The 23,256-nt window shown below is 37.1% G+C and overlaps 1 protein-coding gene across 1 annotated transcript; it reads left to right on the top strand.

Moving 5' to 3' along the window:
- The first annotated feature begins 750 nt into the window (after positions 1-750).
- On the top strand, positions 751-21,293 carry LOC150085409 (QRFP-like peptide receptor). The gene is made up of 3 exons (XM_090374558.1): positions 751-829; positions 4,105-4,676; positions 20,479-21,293. The coding sequence occupies exons 2-3, from the start codon at positions 4,319-4,321 to the stop codon at positions 21,291-21,293; spliced, it is 1,173 nt and encodes a 390-aa protein (XP_090230684.1). The 5' UTR covers positions 751-829; positions 4,105-4,318.
- The last annotated feature ends 1,963 nt before the right edge of the window (positions 21,294-23,256 follow it).

Here is a 23,256-nt window from a genome sequence, read left to right as displayed (position 1 = left end):
CTAGGAAGGATGTCCCTATACATTGTATAAGTAATAATACTGTAGAGTGTAGAATAAAAATAGCTGCTTAAAAATTATAGTCCATTACTTTTGGAGTGGTCTTCGGTTGTGTTTATTAAACATGTAGAAACTAAATAGATCAATGATACCGGTTAACTCAAAATCTCTTTGGTGATGTTAAAAAAAGTATTAGGAGAACTCAAGACGTCATGCTTCGTTTTTGAAATAATTTTTTTCTGGCTGTTGTTTTTAATAGTTTTCTTTTAATTTAGTATTGTAGGATTAATTTTAATATATTGGGTGTGGACTATTCTTATTTTTATTGGGGATTTCATTAACGTTTTGCTATCGAAGAACAAAAAAAAAAATGTTTGGAAAAAAATTTAAAGAACACAAAATAAGAAAGAAAGAGATTTAAAATCGTTGTTCGCCAGGAAACTTCAGGTACAAAATAAAACCTCAAAACTTTCAACACTTTGAAACATTCTTTAAGTATGCTTGCCATCCGATCCTTATTTAGCAACTGATTCATATTAAACAACCTGTGGCGATACTTTAAAAATTATATCCTGCCGGTATACACGATATTCTGAAAAAAAAAAAAAAAAAAAAAAAAAGAAAAAGTGAACAGCTCGGTAACTTACTCCAAGCCATTTCTCGGGCAAGTTACCATGACAACCGCCTCTCCAGAAACCCGCTCCTCATCACTAGTATAAAAGGCTGCCGCAGGTGAAACCGGAGATTTCGTGTGCAAGGAAACCACGACACCTAGTGTGAGAAAGGAATTAGTGTTGGGGTGGTTTCATTTCTTCACATTCATCAGGTAAAGGTAAGAAGTTAAGTGGCAAGGCAAATCTCTGTGTTTTGAAAGAAAGCGAGAGAGAGAGAGAGAGAGAGAGAGAGAGAGAGAGAGAGAGAGAGAGAGAGAGAGAGAGAGAGTTTATTCCCTTGACTTCAAAATTGGTGAGTGTTTACTTCGATAGCACAACAGTGTTCTATGCTAAAATGACTGACGTCTGTATCTTAAGAAATAGCGCTGTCACTCCACTAGAAGATGAACAGAACTATGTCATGTTTCTTCTAAAAGGAATTCCATGTCAGCTGGCAAAGCTATATAAAAAGAATCATTCCAGGTCAAAGAGTAAAGTGGCTATCGGACGAGTTGATAGACTCCTGTGATTGTTGCGCAAAATGATTATTTTCAATTCAGTTGTCCTTTTATTATTGCGAAAACAATAATTGTCCTTTTAATGTTCCAATCCCAATAATTGTCTTAGATTTTTGCGTTACCATGGCAGCAGTTGTCCTTTTAGCGTGAACTATGAAGAAGTATCGTGTGTCATGGTCACGCTTGTCCTTGGAATGTTGTTATGGCAACAGTTGTCATTTTAGTGTTGTCAAGGTAACATATCGAGGCTTACAGCAAGGAAAAGTATATATAGAAATGGGAATATATAATCAATTTTACCTAAAATTTTTATTTTGTTTCTCTTATTTACTGAAAATAGAAATTATGCTTTATAATGCAAATTATAACCTCATTTGAAACTAATTATAAGTAGCTTGAGACCTCAGTGATGTACATCCATATTTATCGCAACCCCGGGTTCGACTAATCCAATCGTCTTGATCCCTTCTGAAAATTGGCTGCAATGTTTATGTTGCTCGCTCACTTTGAGGAGACCCCTACAAATTGAGTGATTCATCTTAGAAATAAACTGGAAAAAGTTTTAAGAGCGACCACGATTTATCATTCTTTGAGGATAATTGCAGTGGATTTGTCGCATTAGAGAGTAACTCATAAGAAACTGCGTATCATAACTGGATCTTTTTACAACTGGATACTACACTGACATTACTCGTTCCTTCTCATGGGAATATATAATCGATATATAAAATTGAAGACACCAAGGTGGGTCTTCTATTGTGGTCAATGTGCACTATGTGACTTATACAAGTATTCGTATGTCATACCTGCTTAAAACCCAGGAGGAAAATCTGACAAAGAAAATCAAATCCAAGCTTTTCTAAGCAGAAAGCAATAGAAAAGAGAAAGGCACCAAGATGAGATCTTCGTGCGTGTGTCCGCAGTTGAAGTGATTGCTCTTATGGCGCTTGATAACAATACACTTTAACACAGCTTAAGTTATTCAGACAGTTTTAATTTAAATGTCAGGAACGTTGGTCTGCGGTCGATTAAGTTTTGCATTAATGGTCTTTTCTTTTATTCAAATGTAAATTTTAATCACGTAGGTTTATGTGGATAATTACGTTTTTGCTTTTTTAACATTTTATGTGGTTTATAATTTTTGATTTTATTTCTTTTTGATTATCTTTTAGTTTTTCATTGAATCTTTCTATTTAATCGATTTTTATGATGTCAACCAAAGCCAAGTGCTTTTCCATTACATTCCTTAGCTAAATTTTGCTATTTTTTTTAGCTGTCGCCTTTTTTTCTTTGAAATTGCCCTTTCTCTGTAAAAAATTATCGGCATTTCAAGACTCTTTCATTGTGAATGTCAAAGAAAGTCCACAAAGCATCGTCAATGATGATTTATCGAAAGCTATCCTATAGAAATAGGAGGTCATAATCCTACTGTAAGACCACATTTGGAATACTTTGTTCAAGTATGACACCTCATCTGAAAAAAGACATTGAGCTTCTTGAAACGGTTGAAAGACAGGCAACTCGAACGGTGAGATCGGCAGAAGGATGACTGTATGAGGAAAGACTCCGATTACGTGGGCTACAAAGCTTGGCAACCAGGCACCTCAGAGGTGACATGATTGAGGATTATAGGGCTCTGAGAGGGATTAGTAAAATGAATGAAGGTGGAATTCTCACTGTTCTAAAGAATTAAACGATCCAAGACCTACACATTTTTAAATCTCTGGCATTTACAGCGTACTGTAACACACCACAATGTAAACTACGCGGAGATGGGGGAAACCCCTGGTGCCGCTTGACCCTAAACACACTTACACACTTACACTTACACTGTTCTAAAGAATTCCAGAACTAGAGGTAAAAATTCAAATTAGAGGGGGTTGAGGTTTATATAAAATTGTAGGAAGTTTTCTTTTAGCCAGCGAGTTGTTAATAGCTGGAACAAGTTGTCCTCGCAGGTAGTTGAGGCTGACAGTTTGAATAAATTCAAAGGTCATCTGGATACTTGATTGTGTGGGTAGGGAAGTATATCATTTGTGTTTTCTTATCTACTTGGTTGGATTTTTTTTGCAGTGCACTATATGGCGAATACAATTACTATTTTTACTATTACTATAATGACATTCAGGTCACTTTGATGACTTTACCAACCTTGAATCAAAAGAAACAAAAACTCCCAACGATGCTTCCCCAAACCACGTCACCTATGCAGCTAATGACAGAGCATAAATGTAGCCAGAGGAAAGTAGAAAAACTCCCATCTCGTACATTATTATAATATCATTAAAATGTTAAGGGTTTTTTTTCACAGAGTATTTTATATTTATACATTTTAAAATAATTTTATATACAGCGCACAGTTAGACTACTTTTTTACTTATGAAATAATTGTTAGTTTCTCTTTCTAAAGCCAACAACATCATTCATTGGTTTTGTTGATAGAGAAAGAAAAACACGGGTATCTGAAGTTCCCAGTTTATATTTCTATTCGTGTTTTCTATTTCAAAGAATTTCAATCTTTAGAAGTAGAATGGCACCCATTAAATCTCAGATGATGTCAATTTGCAGTGTTTGCCTCACTCGCTCTTCAGATAGGGGAATACAGTAATTGAAAATGATTGAAACCAGTTAAATTCTCAGCTGCTTTGAAAAGATTTCAATTCAGGAAGATTTGAGAACTTCGTATTCGTACCAAAACCAACAAGCAGTACGATTAATGGAAAATTAAGATATTCATACCAAAATATCCACAGGAGGCATAACTGAAATGTTAGAAAATTATTGCATAAATTATAAACTAGTTAACTGTGAAATATCAGGTTAAACGGTTATTAAACAATTGGATGTCTATCTTTTAAAATAATAATACTTTAATCTACTTATATAAAGTTATTAGTGTAAAATTAATTTACAATATTTACTTCTTTTTTTTTAAGTTTTCCATTGAGGTTTGATCATTCGCATCGACTTTTCTTGGCCATTCGCAGCTATAAATGAACAACCCAACATCACCAAAAACAGAAAGAAAGCATCAAAGATTTAATGAGAAACTTGGAGATATTTTGCTTAACAGTTGTGATGAATATCTCTTCAGGAAAGTGTTCCATGATCTCTACTGGTTAAACAAAGACGAAGCCAATATCTGAAGAAATGCGAAGCCACATACCTTGTTGCAACAACACTCCGGATAATCTTACATCATCTTCAATCCTGGATCTGGCAATGGGAAACCCTAATACCGTGGATAAAAACGAATCGACGATGGGGTTACCGCTTTATATTCGGACAGCTACCACGGTGTTCTGTGTGATAATTTTGATCATCGGAACTGTGGGCAATATTCTAGTGCCAATAGTAGTGTGTTGTACGAAAGACCTGTGGAACTCTACCAATGTCTTCCTGATAAATCTAAGCGTGGCAGATATGCTGGTGCTGTTGGTATGCATGCCTCCAGTTCTCATTGAGTTGCATACCAATCCAGAAGTATGGACCTTGGGACAATTTATGTGTAAGTACTGTTCACCTATAAAAGAAAACATTTTAGTTTTGTTGTTATTAGTTAAGATCAGTTAAACACGGTTATTTAATTATTTTTTGATTGTCGATTTTAACTGTATCGATTCTGAGAACGATTATATATGTTGCTAGTGACATCTACTGACCATTAGTTGAACTGCTTCGCTTATCGGTTACGATAAGTTTGAAAACAAAGTTATATTGCTTTAGTTTCCGATTTATCCACGAGATCTTCTCTCTCTCTCGCAATTTACAGACAGTATATACTGAGCAATATGGCGTTAATCGCTGATGCTCCTAAAACCCTACTAGAATAACAACAAGAATAAGCCTTTGAGAATACTTCGACTTATTAAAAGGAAGGAAGAAAGAAAAAAGAAACGAAAGCCGGTAGGCGTTGCTAATGAGACGAATAAAACTGTTGCTAGTATCTAATAATAGCTTCTACTATTAATATGATGCCGCTTTTTCACAGTCTGGCGCTTTCCTTCACTTTTTAAAATTAGTTTCATTGAATACCACTCACCAACTTTCCTTTACTGCTTTAAAAATAAATTAAATCCTTGACAACGTTGCTTCTCCACCTTTCAACTCTTAGACAACGTTACTGTCATGACCACGCGCTCCTACGAAGTTAATGGAGTCTCAGCACGACACTACATGTGAAAGGCTATTCAAATTAGCCTGCATGCTCGCATATGTTTCAATAAGAAAATTTTAACGAGAGTATCCTTATTCTTATGGAAAAGTTTATCATAACAAAACAAACAAAAAACATAAAATTGAATATTAAGGAAATAAAGTGACATAATTTCAAATTCTAACACTGTATGGCTGTGTGTTTTCGTTCTGAGTATTTATACCAATGTAAAGGTCATCAAAGGCATGTTGAAGGAGCAGAAAGTCTTATGAATAGCAAAAGAAGGACCAAAGGATCAAAGACACTAAGTACAGAAATTCTCAAGTGATTTTTACGGGAATTATGAATAATAACAGAATGTGGAACAGCTTATCCAGTGCATATTATACAAAGCGTGGGTTCCAAAGAATGCAATGTTAGGACAGACCTTTGTTTATTCAAGGTCAAATATCAATCAGTTTATGTCATACGTTTTGACATTCAAGGCCACTGAACCCTATCAAAGCAAGAAAAATTCCACACGTGCACCGTGAATGGAACACTCATTCTTTCAAATGCAAAAGGATAGACCACGTGCAGAGGCACAGCGAATGTACGAAAAACAAACAAACAAAAAATATAAAAAATTCGTTATTTGTGGACTGGGTCTTTGTCAGTTTTGTGTTAATGATATACAAGGTGTGGAAAAGCTTATATATGTAACTCATTTCAAAGTAATAAATGAACGTACTTGGAAATGATCTAACTGTGAACAGAATAAGTTGGGCACACCAACAAAATTTCCAAAGGGCAAGGAAATTAGATGAAAGAACAAACTAATAATGAAGGAAAATAAAAACGAAAAGAAATAATAAAAGAGAAAAGCAAAAAGAAACATGCTGCAAATGACAGCAATAGCAAGGACACAAAGGATTGAAATAGATTAGTAAACTGCCAAATTAATAATGAAATTAAAAGATATGGAAGAAAAGATAGAAGAGAAAGAAAAGATATACTAAATTATTTTAGAAATCGAGGGGAAAAGGACCAGCAAAATATACGAAAATTCTGGGAGCATGGCGCGTGCAACTGGTGAGTCTGTTAAAAGAAAGAACTGAAGCCATACCAAAAATTAATGAAACATTAGAGGAACTAATGGCGGACCACTAACTGAGGAGAGAAGTGAGAATCCTGTATATAAGTCCTAAAAGAAGCAAATAAAGTGATATAGAATAATAACAGGTAGAATTTTGAAAACAAAAGCAAAGTTCAGATATCTTTGATAAAATTTCTTGATAAAATTCTACATCTAATCGATTACACTAAGTTGATTAAATCCTTAGGTTAGGAAAGAGGTTGAAGAGCTCTTAGAACGAAACAAAACCAAGCACAAATGAAGAGAATGTGATAACAGGGCAAATACGAAAGAACCCTTTAAATCGAGTGCAAATTTGAACGACGATCAAATAAATATTAACCTGAAATATGGAGACGGTGAATCTAAGAAAGTGAAGCAGGTGAGAGACGGAAGGAATAAAACTAAGGAATTGAGAAGACAAAGTCAAAAAACGGAAGATGTGACCAGTTAGAGTTAAAGAAAGCGCATATGATAAAAACAAATATGGAAATAAATATAAAGATCAGAAATGGAATACAAGTCGACCTACTGGGGATACTCCATTATGATAGGAAAATTGATGTAAAAAATATGTCAGTGAATCAAAATTGGCAAGGAGAAAAAATAAGGAAGAGGAACATAAGGCAGTAGTAAGAAGCAAAGGGAAAAACACTTCTTTTGAAAGACGAGATGTTGTAGTTGGGTTTTTAGGAGCATCAGCGACTAAGGCCATATTGCTCCGTATGACCTGTCTGTAAATTGCATATGTTCTGTGAAATAAAGAAAAAATAAATTAAGAAAAGTGAAATAAAGAAAAAGAAAAAAAGAAAAGAAAGAGAGAAAACTTATACAACATCATCAAAAAAATAAATAAATTCATTTCATCTATCCATCCCCTCCAAAAGTTTGTCCAGTTCCTCCTAGAATTTATGCGAACTGTCCGCTTCTGCAATAACAGCAACGGATGGTAACTTATCCCAGCAATCGATCATCAGTTGGCTGAAGGAAAATTTCCGTATATCTATTTTGCAACCATTCTCCCTCAATTTGAAATTGTCTCCTCATAGACTCAGAAAGAGGAAGAATCCCATCATCACTGAGTTTGCTCAAGTCATTCAACGCCTTAAACACCCCAATCACATCTCCCCGCAGGTGCTTAGTCTCCAGACGCTGCAATTAGCAGAACTGAAGCCTTTCGTGGTAAGAGCATCGCTTTATTCCCATCACCAATTTGGTTTCCCTTCTCTGTACCCGTTCCAGCAGCTCTACATCCTTCCTAAAATGAGGCTTTCAGAGCTATATGCAGTTTCAAGATGTGACCTAACCATTGCTTTATACAATGGAATAACCACCTCCTTATCCCTGCTAGCAAAATTCCTGTATATCATTGACAATACTCCATGAGCTACTCTAGTAGCCTGTCTGCACTGGTCAGAAAGCTTCATATCTGACTGCATAGTTACCCATACGTCTTTTTTTTTATTTTCTACAACCCTGAGTGTTGTAACACAGAGTTGGTACGTCACTCTGAGATTACTCCTAACCATATGCAGTACTTTACATTTGTCAATGCTAAACCTCAATTGCCATTTCTCAGCCCAACTGCCTAATGTTACAGTGGCATATCGTCTTTTACTGTCATTAATCACCCTGAAAATCTTTGTATCATCTAAAAACTAAGACATTAAGCTTGGTATACCCTCATCAATATCATACAGAAAACAAAAATGGGCCCAGCACCGAACCTTGTGGGACTTCCCTAACAACATTAGTCCATGAAGAGCAGTGTCCATTGATAATCACTCTTTGTCTTCTCCCACTCAGCGATTCCTTTATCCATAGCAGTAACTTTCCCTTAATGCCACACTACAGCAATTTCTAAAGCAGTCTTTTATGCGCAACAGTATCAAAATATTTCCTGGAATCCAAGTATATGATATCAAAATTAAACTTTTGCATCCAGTTTCGCTGCCATAGCGTCATTGTATCCAATCAAATTGGTTAGACAAGATCTCCCCTTAAAAAACTTATTCTGGACCTAAGTATAACTGCTCTCCTGTCTATATGGTCCTGCATTACTTCTTTAACCAGTGACTCCATTATTTTCCCTGGAACAGAAGTTTCTACAGCAAACTGTTCTATAATTTCACAATACGCCCTCTGATTTCTCTTTTTAAATTAGCAATACATTCGTATATCTCCAGTCCACAAGGGCCTCTCCTGAATCCAAAGATGATTTCATAGTTATGGTTAAGGGTTTGTTTACCTCCTTTGCTGCCTCCCTTAGTATAATTGGATAGATCCTAACCACACCGTTGCCTTTTAAATGTTTAACTTCCATTTTCCTCCAGTTATCGTAAAATCATTCAGCTTTCTGTTTGATAAACTTCCGGCATACCCCACCCTAAAGAATTCCTCATGTGTGAATGTAGAGACAAAATACCTATTCAGCAACTTGAGCAAGATCATGAACAGTTAGACCATTAGCAACAAGAGGACCAATGTCATACAACCCCTTCCTTCTACTGTTAATATAAGTAAAGAAGTCTTTGCTATTTTTCTTTGCATCCTTCTCCAGAGATTTCTCGTAATCTGCCTACGCTTGCCTAATACAATTCGTACCTTGATTGCAGACTAATTCATATCTACCATGGGCTTCTGTATCACCTGATAATTTATGTTCATCCCATGCATTTTTTTCTCCGCCACTAGTTTCATTAGTTCATCTGACATCCATTTAGACCTAAGCCTTGAATAGTATTTCTTCGTTGGTCTAAAAAGCCTAGTAGTTTTTATGATTATCTCCCTGAATGCCTCCCTATTTAGAATTCGCTGTTGGTAACATCACCAGTTGGCCCCACTGTATAGAATTTAAAAACTGTCTGAGACCACTGTAGACACCTTTATGAAAGCAAAAACCCTTCTTTTTACCCTTGATGGTAGTTACTTCTTTAAGTAAATCCCACGTCAATACACTGTGATCACTGCCACCTAGTGGTTCGTTTTCGGAGGTTGCCGTTGTTTTGCTTGATGCTCCAGGGCAAGCTCTGGCGTTGAGGTGAGCAGTTCAGAACTTGATCCCCCCCACCACAACTTAATTCCTGAAAGAGCATCCATCTTGTTCAAGCTCTCACAAAACGCTCATCAGGACGTCTGAAAGGTGCTTTTCTTTCTATGTGAATTTCTGTCGGCTGACAAATATTTAATACTTAAAAAATATTTGAAGATTATTAAAAATTCCCTATCTGTATTTCACATGGGCATTTATGATTTACCGAACCTGATCTTGTTAACTAAACGAATCTTTTCAGCTATCTGACACTAAGTTCCTCATTTTCTGGACAGCCGTGGTCATGACAACGAATTGCATTACCGACATATTAACTTTACAGCAAATATTGGTAATTTGTTGCCATGGTGCTATGTGAGAAATATCTGATATCCATCACGAGAAATATTTGCCTGGAAGGTGGTTACGGCTTTCTTTAACATTAATCAGAGACGTGTATAGTAGAATTTCGTCAATAATTTGTTTTAATGAGATTCTACTTTGTTGCATAAAAAACTCCACAATTTTCTTATAAATTTTCGAGTTTTTTAATAACGAGATTTGTTATAACCGGAAAAACTTTAAAACTTTTATTATTATTAATTTTTTGATGCATGCCTTTTAATATTAACTTAATCGGTTTTTTAGGTTTTTGTTAATAATATATACTATTTTTAAATTATTTTTCTTTTGTTTATTAATAATTTTTGTTTAGATTTTCTTTTATTTATAAGAAAAACCATGAGAAAATAATATAATTGAAAGAAAATATATAATTAGTCATCTACCACCTAGAGTCATCTAGGTGGTAGATGACTCTCACCAACCGGTGCAATACCACCACTTTGTTAATGGAAGCTTGAAGTGGTGGAACGCATGTTTGGCATTTAGCGCAAAGCTTTGTCAACCCTCTCATCTCTTTCGTCATCCTGTATGATTGATGTCTTTTGAGGTTATAATGGACATCATGGTGAGATCCAATCTTCCTTACATTACAATGGTAAAGCGCTAAGACGGTGTTCGCATGCCTGCCGCTAGATAGTCCACCAGACCCAACCTATTGGTAACTCTCTAGGAGGCTTCCGGATCAGCTAGTGTATGATCTCGCTGCCTCTATTCTGCCAGATACCGACGGAATCTGGCAGAATAGGGAATACGAGGGAATACGAGTAGTGTGTATGCGGGGGCGCTGTTAAGGCCACATTATGTCAAGGAGCTGGGTATATTCTTCCCATGTGCATGCCATATCCAAAAGTTTCATCGCTTCATACAGCATGTCCTCGCCACCTTTTCTTACTCATGAATTGTCAAATTAACAGAACAAACTTACCTGCGAAAAAATCTAAACCTCCCAAACACGTTCTTGTTCATTTTACAAATATATGTGGTCTCAGTTCTAATCTCAATGATATTCATTTCCACTTACAGTCGGCCAAACCGCGTGTACTTTTTCTAACAGAATCCCAGTTATTGGTTGATTCAACGACTGCTCATCTTACTTGTCCGAATTACTCGCTGTATGATTCCTTTCGCTTTAAAGGTGGTACTTGTGCATATATTCACTCTGATATTCCCTATCAGAGAATCAGTATTTTGAAATCTCTTTTCGATCTTCTCTGGCTTCAAATCTCTCTACCACACTCTGTTAAATTCATCTGTGCCTTTATCGTTCTCCCAACTCCACTAATCGCTTGGAACTCTTTGACTTCCTCTCCAGCTGGCTTCCATTTACTAGTCACACGGACCCAGCTGTTCAAGATGCTGAGGCTTCTGCAATTACTACTGACGTCGCACAGATTCATTTACCTACGAGCATGCAAGACAATCCTAACCACTCATTGTGTGGTTAGGATTGTCTGGTACTCTGGTGAGTGGTCCTCTAGGCACCTCAGATCACAATTTGGTAATGGTCACTTCTCCAATGGAGCCTTTCTCTCGAGACCCTTCTCAAACTGGCGTTGTTTGCCATTACAAGAATGCAATGATATGTGAGATTTCTTTTCTTCTTTTCGTTGGTCGGATTACTATTTCAAATCTAATGTGAACGTTTGCTCAGATCGTGTGAGTGAAATTATTCTTGTACATGTTAACGTTATCATATTAATTATCATTATCCATAAATGAGAGCTGGCAAATTGTATGGGTCAGTTATTTTGCAGTTCAGTGTTTTATAACATTACTGTATATCGTATATGAGTCAGTGCACAGTGTCCGTCAAAGTTAATTGAACATGTTCAGTAATACACTATACAACAATGATTTTTTCCTTAGAATAAAGTTCAGCGTATTTTTGTACTCTGATTTTGAAAATGTTACCGAACCGAAAATGTTGTAGCAATCAATTTTTTTTCCCTTTTAGTTGTAAAATATATTTAAAATAAAATAAGAAATGTCACACCTCACAAAGGCTGGCTTGGAGAATATTATACTTGTAGCTATTGGTTAATATAATACATTGGTGTGCAAAACTTGAGGACCAACTATTTCTAAAGGTTACAACCACAAAATCTTTACTTAAGGTACTCTTTACTGATGAGAGTAGATCCAGTCTCAGCAGCGATTCTGAACGTCAGCTAATCTGGCGAGAGGTTGGCACACGGTATCACACCGCAAACGTCACTGAAAGGGATCGATATAGCGGTCGAGGTGTTCTCGTCTGGGGAGGCGTTATCTTGGATGGACGTACACAACTCCAGACACTGGAAGGCGGTACTGTAACCGGTGCACACTACTGTACTGAGGTAATCCTTCCACATGTGCGTCTGTTCCGAGGTGCCATTGGTCCCGTTTTCGTGTTTATGGACGATAAACACGAAATCCTATCGCACTACAGCTGTTGATATGCTTTTGGAAAGTGAGGACATTGTTCGTATGGATTGGCCTGCCCGTTCCGTCGATCTAAATCCCATCGAACACATATGGGACGCTCTGGGAAGACACCTATCGGCACGTCCACACCCACCAGAAAATGGTCACCAGCTGAAGATGGCGCTGACAGAGGAATGGACGATGTTACCGCAAGAACTTATCAACAACATTGTTCTAAGTATGGATAGACGGTGCAAAGCCTGCATCTACATTAGGGATGGCCATATCTCCTACTGAGGGCCACCTCTTCCCTTTGTTCCATCTTTGGCAGTGATGCATCTGTATCATAGCAGCTATGTTGCTATTTTTAAATAAAGTTCCTCTGCACCGTTTTGTTTCTGTTATTGTGTCGGTGTTTTTTCCTTCATCATTTCTGTACCCCACGAGGTTCCTTTGGTATGCTTTTCCCATATCCAGGCCACTCCTATGAGAAGCTACAGGTGAAAACCTGACTGGTCCTTAAATTTTGCACACCAGTGTACTAAATGTTATTTCTCCATTGGTTTAGAGGTATGTTCGACTCTGGTGGAAAAACTGACACATCATATCCTGTTGGATATTTTATAGATTTCTTACTGCTTGTTGTATATTAGTTTCGATTTTTGGTGCAGAAAGAGTTAACTGATGTCTTGAATGTGCGTTGAGAATCCTGATTGATTTTGTCAAGAATGTGAAAACTGAATGTGGCAGCTTTCAGAATTAACATATTTGAAATTATTCAACTTCTAGTGTGGCATCCGTGTTGGTAAGAAAAAAAAAAGGCTGCAAACTTGTGAAAGACAATGTTATCTAAGATCTTACCTAAGGAATTAAGAAGTGACCACATTTTATGATCGCAAAACTAAAAAACAATTTAAAATTGTTTCTTTCTGTGATAATTAACTTTCTCATCAGAGAAAACTATTTTTAACTTTAGATAAGGAGCTTTTAAATGAATTTTTAAAAATTTTGCGTATCATTTGGGTTTCTGTTAATTCCAAATTAAAGATTTGGTTATTAAATCACATCGTATATTTAATATTTCTGAATTCATTAGTGGAAACATGTTTTTCACAAACTTCCCACAAGTCCCTAAAAGCATTAGCTGCATAATTAATATTTAGAAATTGAGTTATGCCTAGTATTTTGTACAAAAAAAAAAACACTTGATAACAGATTATTTTTTTGTTTTAACTTTATGAAAACTATATTTAATCATGCATTTTAATAAACTATTAAATTCTTAAATATTTAAAGATATTGCTTTAAAACCCAGAAGTATTATTAAGTTTGAATGACAACAGCAGAAACATGTTCGTTTGAAAGTATATATCACCCTCCAAAAATATTAGGACACACATCGATTTCCACACTGGTTTATTGCCAACCACTTCAATAGAGTGTCTCCTGTTTTGGCCGCTATGACACACTACACCCTCTGGTACAGTGGGTCATAGCGACCAAACCGGGTAGGCTTTCCACCATAAAGGATAGATTCCAGCGGGTATAGTCCTCCACTCTTCCTTTAAAACAGTGACCACCTGAGGTACTAATATGCGATGTGTTGGTGTGGTCCTTATTCGAAATCCCATTTCATCCTATAAGTGATCCATAGGGTTCAAATTGTAACCCTGTGCCGGTTATTCCAACTTTTTCGCATTCATATCTATGAACTGTTCTCGGACACCACTGCCGGTATGGCACGGGACATTAAGCTGAAACAAACATTGGTCTGTACCAAAGAATGGCCACATCATAGGGAATATGGAATTGTCCAAAATATTAAGGTAGGCGTTGGCGTTCATGGTTCCCAGCACAACCACCAAAGGTCCTACGCCATATTATAATAAACAGCAGCCTATCTTCTCCAAACTTCATTGTTGGCGAAGCACTGCAGCAGCAGATATTCTTTGAGCATCCTCCACATCCGTATTTGTCCATCTGATTGAAACACAGTGTTCTTCACTCTATAGAGCCGATTTCCACTGATCTACGAACCAATTACGGCGTTTATTTCATCTTGTAAAGCGAGACCATTAATTACGATTGATGTTTGGCTTATGCATCACCGCTATCCCATGAAAACCGAGAGAGTGTATCTCTGTGCAAGTGCAGATTAAATTTGTACATAACAATGAAAAGACAGCGATAAATGTTATCTTGGTGATGAATAAGTAAGATAATTTTTGCAAATTAAAATCGCCATCGTAAGGTGCAATCTAATACATTTTCAAGAATGTTTTCAATAATCCCTTGTTTTTAGAATATTTTCTGAAAGACACTTTTTACTCATTAGCAAAAAAGCTTACCGATCTGATCTGATATTAACCTTAACGGAAAGCGAACACAGATATTTCTGATGACAGTTACCTTCAAGTTTATGGGATTGTTTCACAGGAGCGGAGTTAGTCAGTCACTAGCGAGGGTTCAAGGTCCCCCATCCCGAAACTGATTTTTCCAGACACCGGGGGACAACTTTGATATAGTAAGTTTCTACAGAGTACGGATGGTTTCCGTTTCCTGAAGAAAGTGTGGTAAGATTTTGCCATTGAGAATGGTATCGAATTTCACCTTGAAAACCGGACAACTATCAGGCACATTGGGAAGACTAACTTTTCTTATTCGTTCCTTCATTTGTAATTGCGATGTTATTAGTCTTAAAGGATAACCACGTATTCTGTGAGAAAGAACGAAGGTTATGAAATGTCCTCTCATCTGTTTGACAAATAGTTCTTTCCAAGCTATGAAACATTCTTCATATATCGCAGGCTATCGAAATTACCTCCATTAACTTAAATTATATCATGAATATTTGTAAATAATCCCAGAAGCACACCTTCCAAAAAAGTATCTTTCCCACCACCTTTATACTAATCACTGAACTTTAAAGGCGTGTACGAAAACCTCAGGAAACTTTGCTTGCATAATAAACTGTGATCAAAATGCTTGAAGTACACTGCTCGGAAAAATTAATAGAATAATATGTTTTTTATGAATATTTTATTGTGAACAGTTGCCGAAAGCAAATATTTGATATAATAGGCATCCTGGCATGCAAATTTGGAGTATCCAATAGAAATCGATTTACCACCTTACAGAGCCGCACATTATGCAATTATTCATGCTTATAAAAACATGGGCTGCGACCGCATCACTTCATTCTCGTTTTTTGGCTTGCTCAGTGGGATAGCTACATCTCCAGTACTCACGATGGCAAGTCATCGTTGTTTAGATGATTCTTTGAGAAGGCGAGCCATTAGATGATTTGAAGCTGGATAGTCGCAGGAGGAAGTGGCATATTGGCTTAATGTTTCATGCAGTGTCGACTCGGCACTATGGAAGCAGTTTTCAGCCCGGGTAACACAGAGGTATCGTCACCAACCACATGAAAGGTCATTACATTGCATGCGCTTCAGCCTTACCAGTTGAAGCGCATGTAATGTAGGTTATAAACGCTTTTCATGAATCATAAACGCTTTTTCCGCAACCAGCTGGGCCGGTCAAGAATATTTGAATCGATTCGCGATTGGAAGATAACAGACTCCAAATTACATGTATGAGTAGAATCTTTTGCTTGTCATTGGCCATTCAGAAGTCCTCGTTGGTCAACAAGTTTTCGCGTTTCTTTACAATTGCGCTGAGTCAGTTGAGCGTTGCGAGCTTTAGATCCTCATTCATCTTGCTGTTTGGATGATCGTAAAAGTTTCGAAAGGGGTCTTTTTTTCGCAGTCCCGTTACAAGGCTATGCTGGTCATTACCGCTTGCTTCGTCATGGTCACCGTCGTCATTACCTTGACACATCGTCTTACATATTTCAATCGTTTTGCGAATGTCCAAGTCCGATTCATACAATTTGCGATCTGGTATGAGCTCTTCATTTTCGTCGTAGAGCTGGACATATTTCATCTCTGACTGTATCTCTGTTTCCTCATTGCGAAATGGAATGTGCAACACTACCATCTCGAACTTGTACTCGTTGAGATCCTGAGCCAAGTCATAGTTTCGATAGCGTACTATGGGTGGATACTGCCGTTTCTTGCAGATCTCGTTAGCGCTGCAAATACTTGCATTGTTGCAATCATACTATTCAACAAATGACTAAAATAAAATGGGTAATTAGGCTATTAGCCCAACCTCTTTCAAACGTTGATTCGGTAGAGTAAGCAGCGGACATGTGTATCCTATTTATCACTAAAATTGATTCGGCAGAGTAAGTAGCGAGCGTGAGCATAAATTACATCGTTCATGATTTCGGTTCTAGCTGTTCGAAATTTAGTAGGTGTTGTGAAAGATGTTTATACATAAAACATCTTTCGTGCCTGCAGAGTACACACGCGATTTTTTTTTTTTTTTATGGAAGAAGTTTCAGGAGGCAGGAACCATTACAAGAAGACCTAGCCAAGGCCGCCCGAGGACTATGTCAACCAGAACAGACGGCTGTCTGGTTCTAACAGCAAGATGGAACCCTATGATGTCCTGTCATCAACTGTCTCTTAAGGTTGCTGCGACCACAGGTAAAAACAACTGAACTGTGTTAAGAAGGCTCCATTAAAGTGCACTGTACGCTAGGAAGCGAAGGGTTTATATCTCATTAACCACAGATTATTGGGGGAACCCTGGAGACCGCCATACAAATACAAATACTTTGAATCCTATTAACTCCAAACCGCTTCAGACCTCGCCAAAACTGGTGCCATGAATATGTGATTTGGAAGCCCTGACAAATGGGGACAGTTCTGTTCTTTGATGAGTTCCATAGCCTGCGAACAGATTCTAGAGGTTATTTCATCTGGAGACAACGTAAAATGCGGTACTATCCCACCAACACCAGAGAAAAGGACACGTACGGCGGAGACAATGTTCTCGTGTGGGACGGAATAATGATCAACGGCCGCACTCCTCTTCATGTTTTTGATAGGGGTACCGTAACCGCACAGAAGTACCAAGAGCAAATCCTAGAACCCAATGTGCGACTTTTTAGGGGTACGGTTGGCCCAGATTTTCTTTTCATGCACGACAATGCCACTGCCCATAGATCTCAAGTGGTGGCGGAATAGCTTGAAACTGAAGATATCCAACGACTGTCGTGGCCAGCACGATCAGCAGGCTTAAATCCGATCGAACACATGTGGGACGATACCCTTGGGCCTCGAAATTCACGCCGACAACCAACTCCTCGGTCACTTGGTGAGCTGAGGTCTACACTGGTAGAAGAATGGGATTTGTTGCTACAGGATCATATAGACACCCTTATATCGAGCATGGTTCACCGCTGTGGGGCCTGTTTACCCATTGGAGGGATTATACACCGTACTGATGTCATGTGACCATATTTTCGAGTACCTTGTATCGACTTCTGTAATAATGTGAACTTTTTGGTAATTCTTATACAACCCCTATAAATGTTCCTTATACCAGTCTGAAGTTTCTCGCTCTCTCCTCATTTCGTCGTTGTTCTATGGAACACCACCATACCACATTCTGTTCCTGTTCTGTTCATTGCAATCTGTACGAGTTACACCATGTTTTCTACGTGTTCTGTTTATTTTATCGAGCAGTGTAGTTCAAGCAGTTCAAGCCCTTCTCCTATAAATGGATTCAGTGTTATGCTTCTATTTCAGTCACCTTTACAACGCAAAATCTACACATCATTATGTACTTTGCTTAACGAGCTACGTCTAACAAGTACCGTAAAGACTAATTGACCTAGCGAAATGTTCTGTCGCTAATGCCCTTATAAGATCAATTACAGATGGAATTTATCCTCGGAGTCTCATATGCCCTTATGTCACTTTCCGCTAACAACTTCTGAAGTCACCATCATTAAATCAGTTTTGATTATTTCAGAAATAACCAAAGCAATGTCCTCCTCGACATTATAGTGGTTTCGTCATTTATGCTCGTTTGCAGAGGTCTGTGTGCGAGTTGTGTCACAGATCTGACGGTGACTGAGTAGGGGCTTTGCAGGTAGATCGCAGGAACTGTCCAGAAACATCACCAAATTATTGAACTAGAGAGTCTTATTATCTTGGAGTTAGGGATACTTCAATACATTGTACTGTAATTTTTTGAATCAAATATTCATCGCATTACATTTAAAAGTAAATCACGTCATTTAGCCTTTTCTCCACTTGTAATTTTTCATAAACCAAATATTATCATCAACACGGGTGTTGTCAGTTTTCGGCGCCCTGTATGGATGACATTTGGTTGGATGATAACCGAAAATTCGATAAACCAAATGTTATCATCCATACAGGTTGATTATTTCCAAAATTAAGCGTTTCAATAGCTGTTATGGGAAACATTTTTAAGAATTTTTACATTTATTAAGTTAAAATTCCGAATGGTGGTTTACATCACCATTTGGAATTTTAATTTTTTAAATTGGAAGTAGCTGTGTTATAAAGATACAAATGGACGAACAGATGCTCACAAGAAAGCGTAATTTCCTCAGTTGACAGGAATAACAGTTTTCGTAGTAGTAACAACAGAAATACAAATAATCTGGTAATGATGATAGAAAGGTAGACAAACTTTGAAGTGAAAAGAATCATTCGAGTTTTTGCATATGAACTTTTTATAATATGGTCAACAAGTCATTAACACGCTCACTAGTAGCATAGTAGGATAAAATTGCCGTCTTTCGTACATCGGATGATAAAGACCTTAGTTCGAATCCCGTCGATGAAATGAGGAATTTTGTGGGCGCTTTTTGAAATGAAACTTCTTTAGGCGCGCTCTAGGCAGTTTTCACATGGTAGCAACCTGCGTCCGTGGATTAACGAGTCCAGAGGATATTGCATTATGTTCAAGAATGTTTTTATAGTCTTCTTTTCTTAAAATTCCTTCAATTCTGACGATGTCACCCACTCCAGAAAAAGAAGCAACTCCAGATCATGATGGAACCACAGCCACGCTTGACTCTAGGCATTAAACAATGTGGCACCATTTCGTCTTCAGTTGATCGTCTCACATAAACTCTACGCTTGGATCCAAAAATTCAAAATTCGGATTCATCCGTCCACAGTATGTTTTCCAACTTTTCAACTGTCCAATGTTGTTGGCTCTTAGCCCAAGCCAACTGTTTTTTTTTTTTTTAGATTTTTTTTAATGAGGGATTTCGAACCGCTACACAGAGTCGTGTAGCGGTTCGAAATCGCCAAGTACTTATTACTTGTTTAAGACGAAGTTTTACAGTGGATGTACACACCGGCGTTTCTCCGTTCCAATCTCAGCATGGATTTCAGGTGCAGTAAGTCGTCGATTGCATTTAGAAATCAGCGTTATGGTCTTATCTCGTGCTTCTGCTATTACGCGCGATCGTCCTGATCATGGGTTGTCCCTTAAGCTGCCACTCTCCTTGAATCGGCGAATATTGAAACAAAACTCCATTTTATATAATGTTCTGGAATCATCTACACAGTTCAGGAATCTTCTACAATATTCTACCACATTTAGGAGTCTTCTGCACATTTTTGGAATATTCTCGTATATTCCAGAAATTTCTTAAATATTTTTTAGTTTTTTTTTCATTTTTATATATAATAGAAAATATTTTAATAAAAATTGGTAAACAAGTTGGTCCAATTTAGACGTGATTTCAAACTTTTAGGTGGAAGTGTATGTGGCGCAATATGGCCTAATTCGCTAATTCCCTTAATAAACAACAAAAAAACAAGTCATGGGCATCAAAAATATCTGTGTACTGCAGTGCGTTTAAATTGTGAGGGATAAAATAAAAAGACGAGCCACTACAAGAAGTCCCCATCCTTCTATATCAAATGATATTATTCTGGGGAAGAGGGCTAGTTATCTCATTGGGGAACAGAAATGGTGTCTATTGGGGGGAAAAGAGACATGTAGCTGGTAAAGATGTCATACAAGTGGGATAACCTAGCTGCATGCCTGTCCACCGTGATGTCAATTAACGAATCAACGTAGTATCTCCTTGTGTACCTTACTTCCTGGACTACCCATGAGAATAAACTTCGGTTACAACACTTTGTCATTAATTAGCGAAGAATATTGTGATGAAGGCTACGTATTAGTAGACGAAACGTTACAAAGTAAAAATAGTTTTAAATTTTACGAACACACGTTAATTTTAATAAATTTGTCTATGTTACTTAAATGAGTGACTTTTTATTGTGTTATTTCAGGCAAAATTGTTCCCTATCTGGAGCTGACAGTCGCACATGGATCCATTCTGACTATTCTGGCCATCAGCTTCGAACGCTACTACGCCATCTGCAAACCTCTAAAAGCTGGTTACACCTGCACGAGTATGAGGGCTCTAATGATCATTCTGATAGTTTGGATGATGTCGACATCGATCACGTGTCCAGTGATGACCATCACTCAATTCACGTATGTCGGTTACAATGAAGACAACAGCACGGTCCCAGCTTGCTTGACCTCTGCCCACCAACTGTGGCATAAGATCTACTACTGCTCAATGATTGCCATCCTCTTTGCCCTCCCGTTTGGGGTCCTCGTAATTGTCTACATCCTCATCGCTAGACGTCTAATGATTGACGAAGAGATATTGACCTTTGCCCTTGACGTCCCTCAGACAAGAGCAAGGAAACAGGTCGTAGCGATGCTGTTCGCTGTTGTGTTATCATTCTTCATCTGTCTACTTCCATTTCGGGTATTTACCGTGTGGATGGTTCTGGTCCCTGAAGAGCGTATTAAACAGCTGGGGATGGAGTCTTATTACAACATCCTCTACTTTTGCCGGGTGATGATCTACATCAATTCTGCTTCCAATCCATTGCTCTACAATCTCATATCTTCCAAGTTCCGGAAGGGATTCGTTCAAGTTTGCCGTCACAATAAAGTAAAAGGACTCGTCAGAGAAGGGACCTTCACTCCCACCTATTCGTCAGTGAACAGTCCCAAAAATGGGTGTCATTTTCTTTTCAATTGCGTAGCATCGTCTCGAGGCCAAGGAATTCGTGAAACCCAAGTTTGAAATCGAAGAAATTTAATGATTAAAATTCCTTTTGTTCACTTTCATCATTTTTTTTTTTTTTATTCAATCCATGGAATTTACTGAACGCAAAAACATATCAGATGGTTTCTTATGCAGTTTCAGAAAATAATTTTTAATTTAGAAGTTTGATCTTCCTGAATTGTCATCCCCTTGAAGTCAGACTTCAGAAAATATGAAACTACTGAGAAACAGTATTTAACATTCCGTCATTTTTCATTAGAGAACACTGGCTTTAGGAGTAATCCCCATCTAACAGTTAATACACTAAGCAACTCAGAGCTGTTATGTAATCATGTGTCTCCGTTGCCATGGAGAGACGCGATTAAATAACGTTAATAAGTACGCTAATAAGTACTTTATACATTGTTACTGGCTTTATAGGATTAAGATCGTAAACAGCCTCTAGGTGAATAAAGATGAAATTTATTTATAAGCTGGACAAAAGCGGTTAATCTTTCGCTAAAACTAGCAAAATATTTAAAATGAGCTGCTAGTTTTTCAGCTAGTGGTTAAATTTACGTCAATTTTTGCACATCTAGTGAAAAATGAAAATTAATGATGTTGTCTAAGGCCATAGAAGGTATATACTTTCATTAAACGTTGGTGATTGAATTGAGTCCATTATATTTTAATAAATGAATGTTAAGGGCAAGAGATTTTTGATTTCTTAAACATGGCAAAACTCGACAATATATTGCCTTTTTCTTCCCCCCCTCCCTCAACATTCTTTTATTTTTAATCTTTTCTTTCTATTTCCACATCACATGGGTTTTCGCTCTAAGCATATGGACTGTGCATTACGAAATCTGTATCCCATTTATCGGATCAAAGAAAATGACAAACGCATGCTGACAAGACCTATAGTCGAACCCCTTTCACCTGTCATAATTTCCCGCATCTTTTCATATTAAACTATGTGTAATCTCTTCAAAGGCTCCAAAATCGATCGCAATTTCTACCCACGCGTAGTTTATTTTTTCCTCAGATGGCTCGCACTGTAGCCTTTTATTCTATTCCTGAACTTACTTAAGATAAGTTGAAAAAAATAAATTGAAAGGAAATATTCAAAGCAACTTTCAATGATTTTACGCAATTTATTTTGTGTAAAGCGACAACACTATTTTACTTGGTTTTAATAAGAGTTAAATAACTTTTTTTCGTGGTAATAATTTACACCACTCTTTGTATTATTCTTGTATTATTTTTTACAATGTATAATTTATTTATTTTATTCTTTATAATTTTAAAAAATCACTTTTCTTTCCAGACGAATAATTTATTTTCAAAATCTATCAAACATAATAAACCTGTCGGTAGATGGCGCATTTGTACTTGTATTTATTTGTTAAAAATTAACACGCTTATTTGCTTTTACTTGATTTTCTAGTTGAAATAGTTATGAAACCCAAAGTAAAAAATTAATACTCTGGTCCCAGGAGACTTCATATTAGTGACAAGTGATGCCATCTACCGAGAGTAAATATAATAAATTAAAAAATTAAAGGCAAAAATAAGTGTTTTTGAAGAAAAGTAGAAACCTAATCAGTTAAAAGAAAAATCGCTTTATCTTTACATTTTAATTTTCTTGCTAATTCCAAACATTTTTATTGTTTGTTTTTAGTACTAATGACATTCTTTAATATAAAATTCCTCCCACGAAGTTCCGCATCCCTGGTGTTATCTGTACGCGCCCTTTCATATCTAGATAACAGTATTTTTACGCCAGATAAAAGTAGCACTATATTATTCGTAAATAGATTAGCGCTGCTTGATCATCTATTACTGCACCATAACTCACCTAGAACGACTCTCTAACCTCATTTTCTAAATAAAAATAAACATCCTCAGAGGAATTTGCTTTACGCGATCTTTCTTATCTAAAACACCGTTCACTTCTTAAACACAACGTTAATGTTTTGAATAATTTGTGTCGGGCTATAGG

Source organism: Mastigoproctus giganteus, chromosome 5 (assembly GCF_048544385.1).
Source record: "Mastigoproctus giganteus isolate SK-2022 chromosome 5, ASM4854438v1, whole genome shotgun sequence".
In the NCBI taxonomy this organism is placed as follows: domain Eukaryota; kingdom Metazoa; phylum Arthropoda; class Arachnida; order Uropygi; family Thelyphonidae; genus Mastigoproctus; species Mastigoproctus giganteus.
Note: the sequence above shows the minus strand (reverse complement) of the source record. Positions and strands in the feature narration are given on the sequence as shown.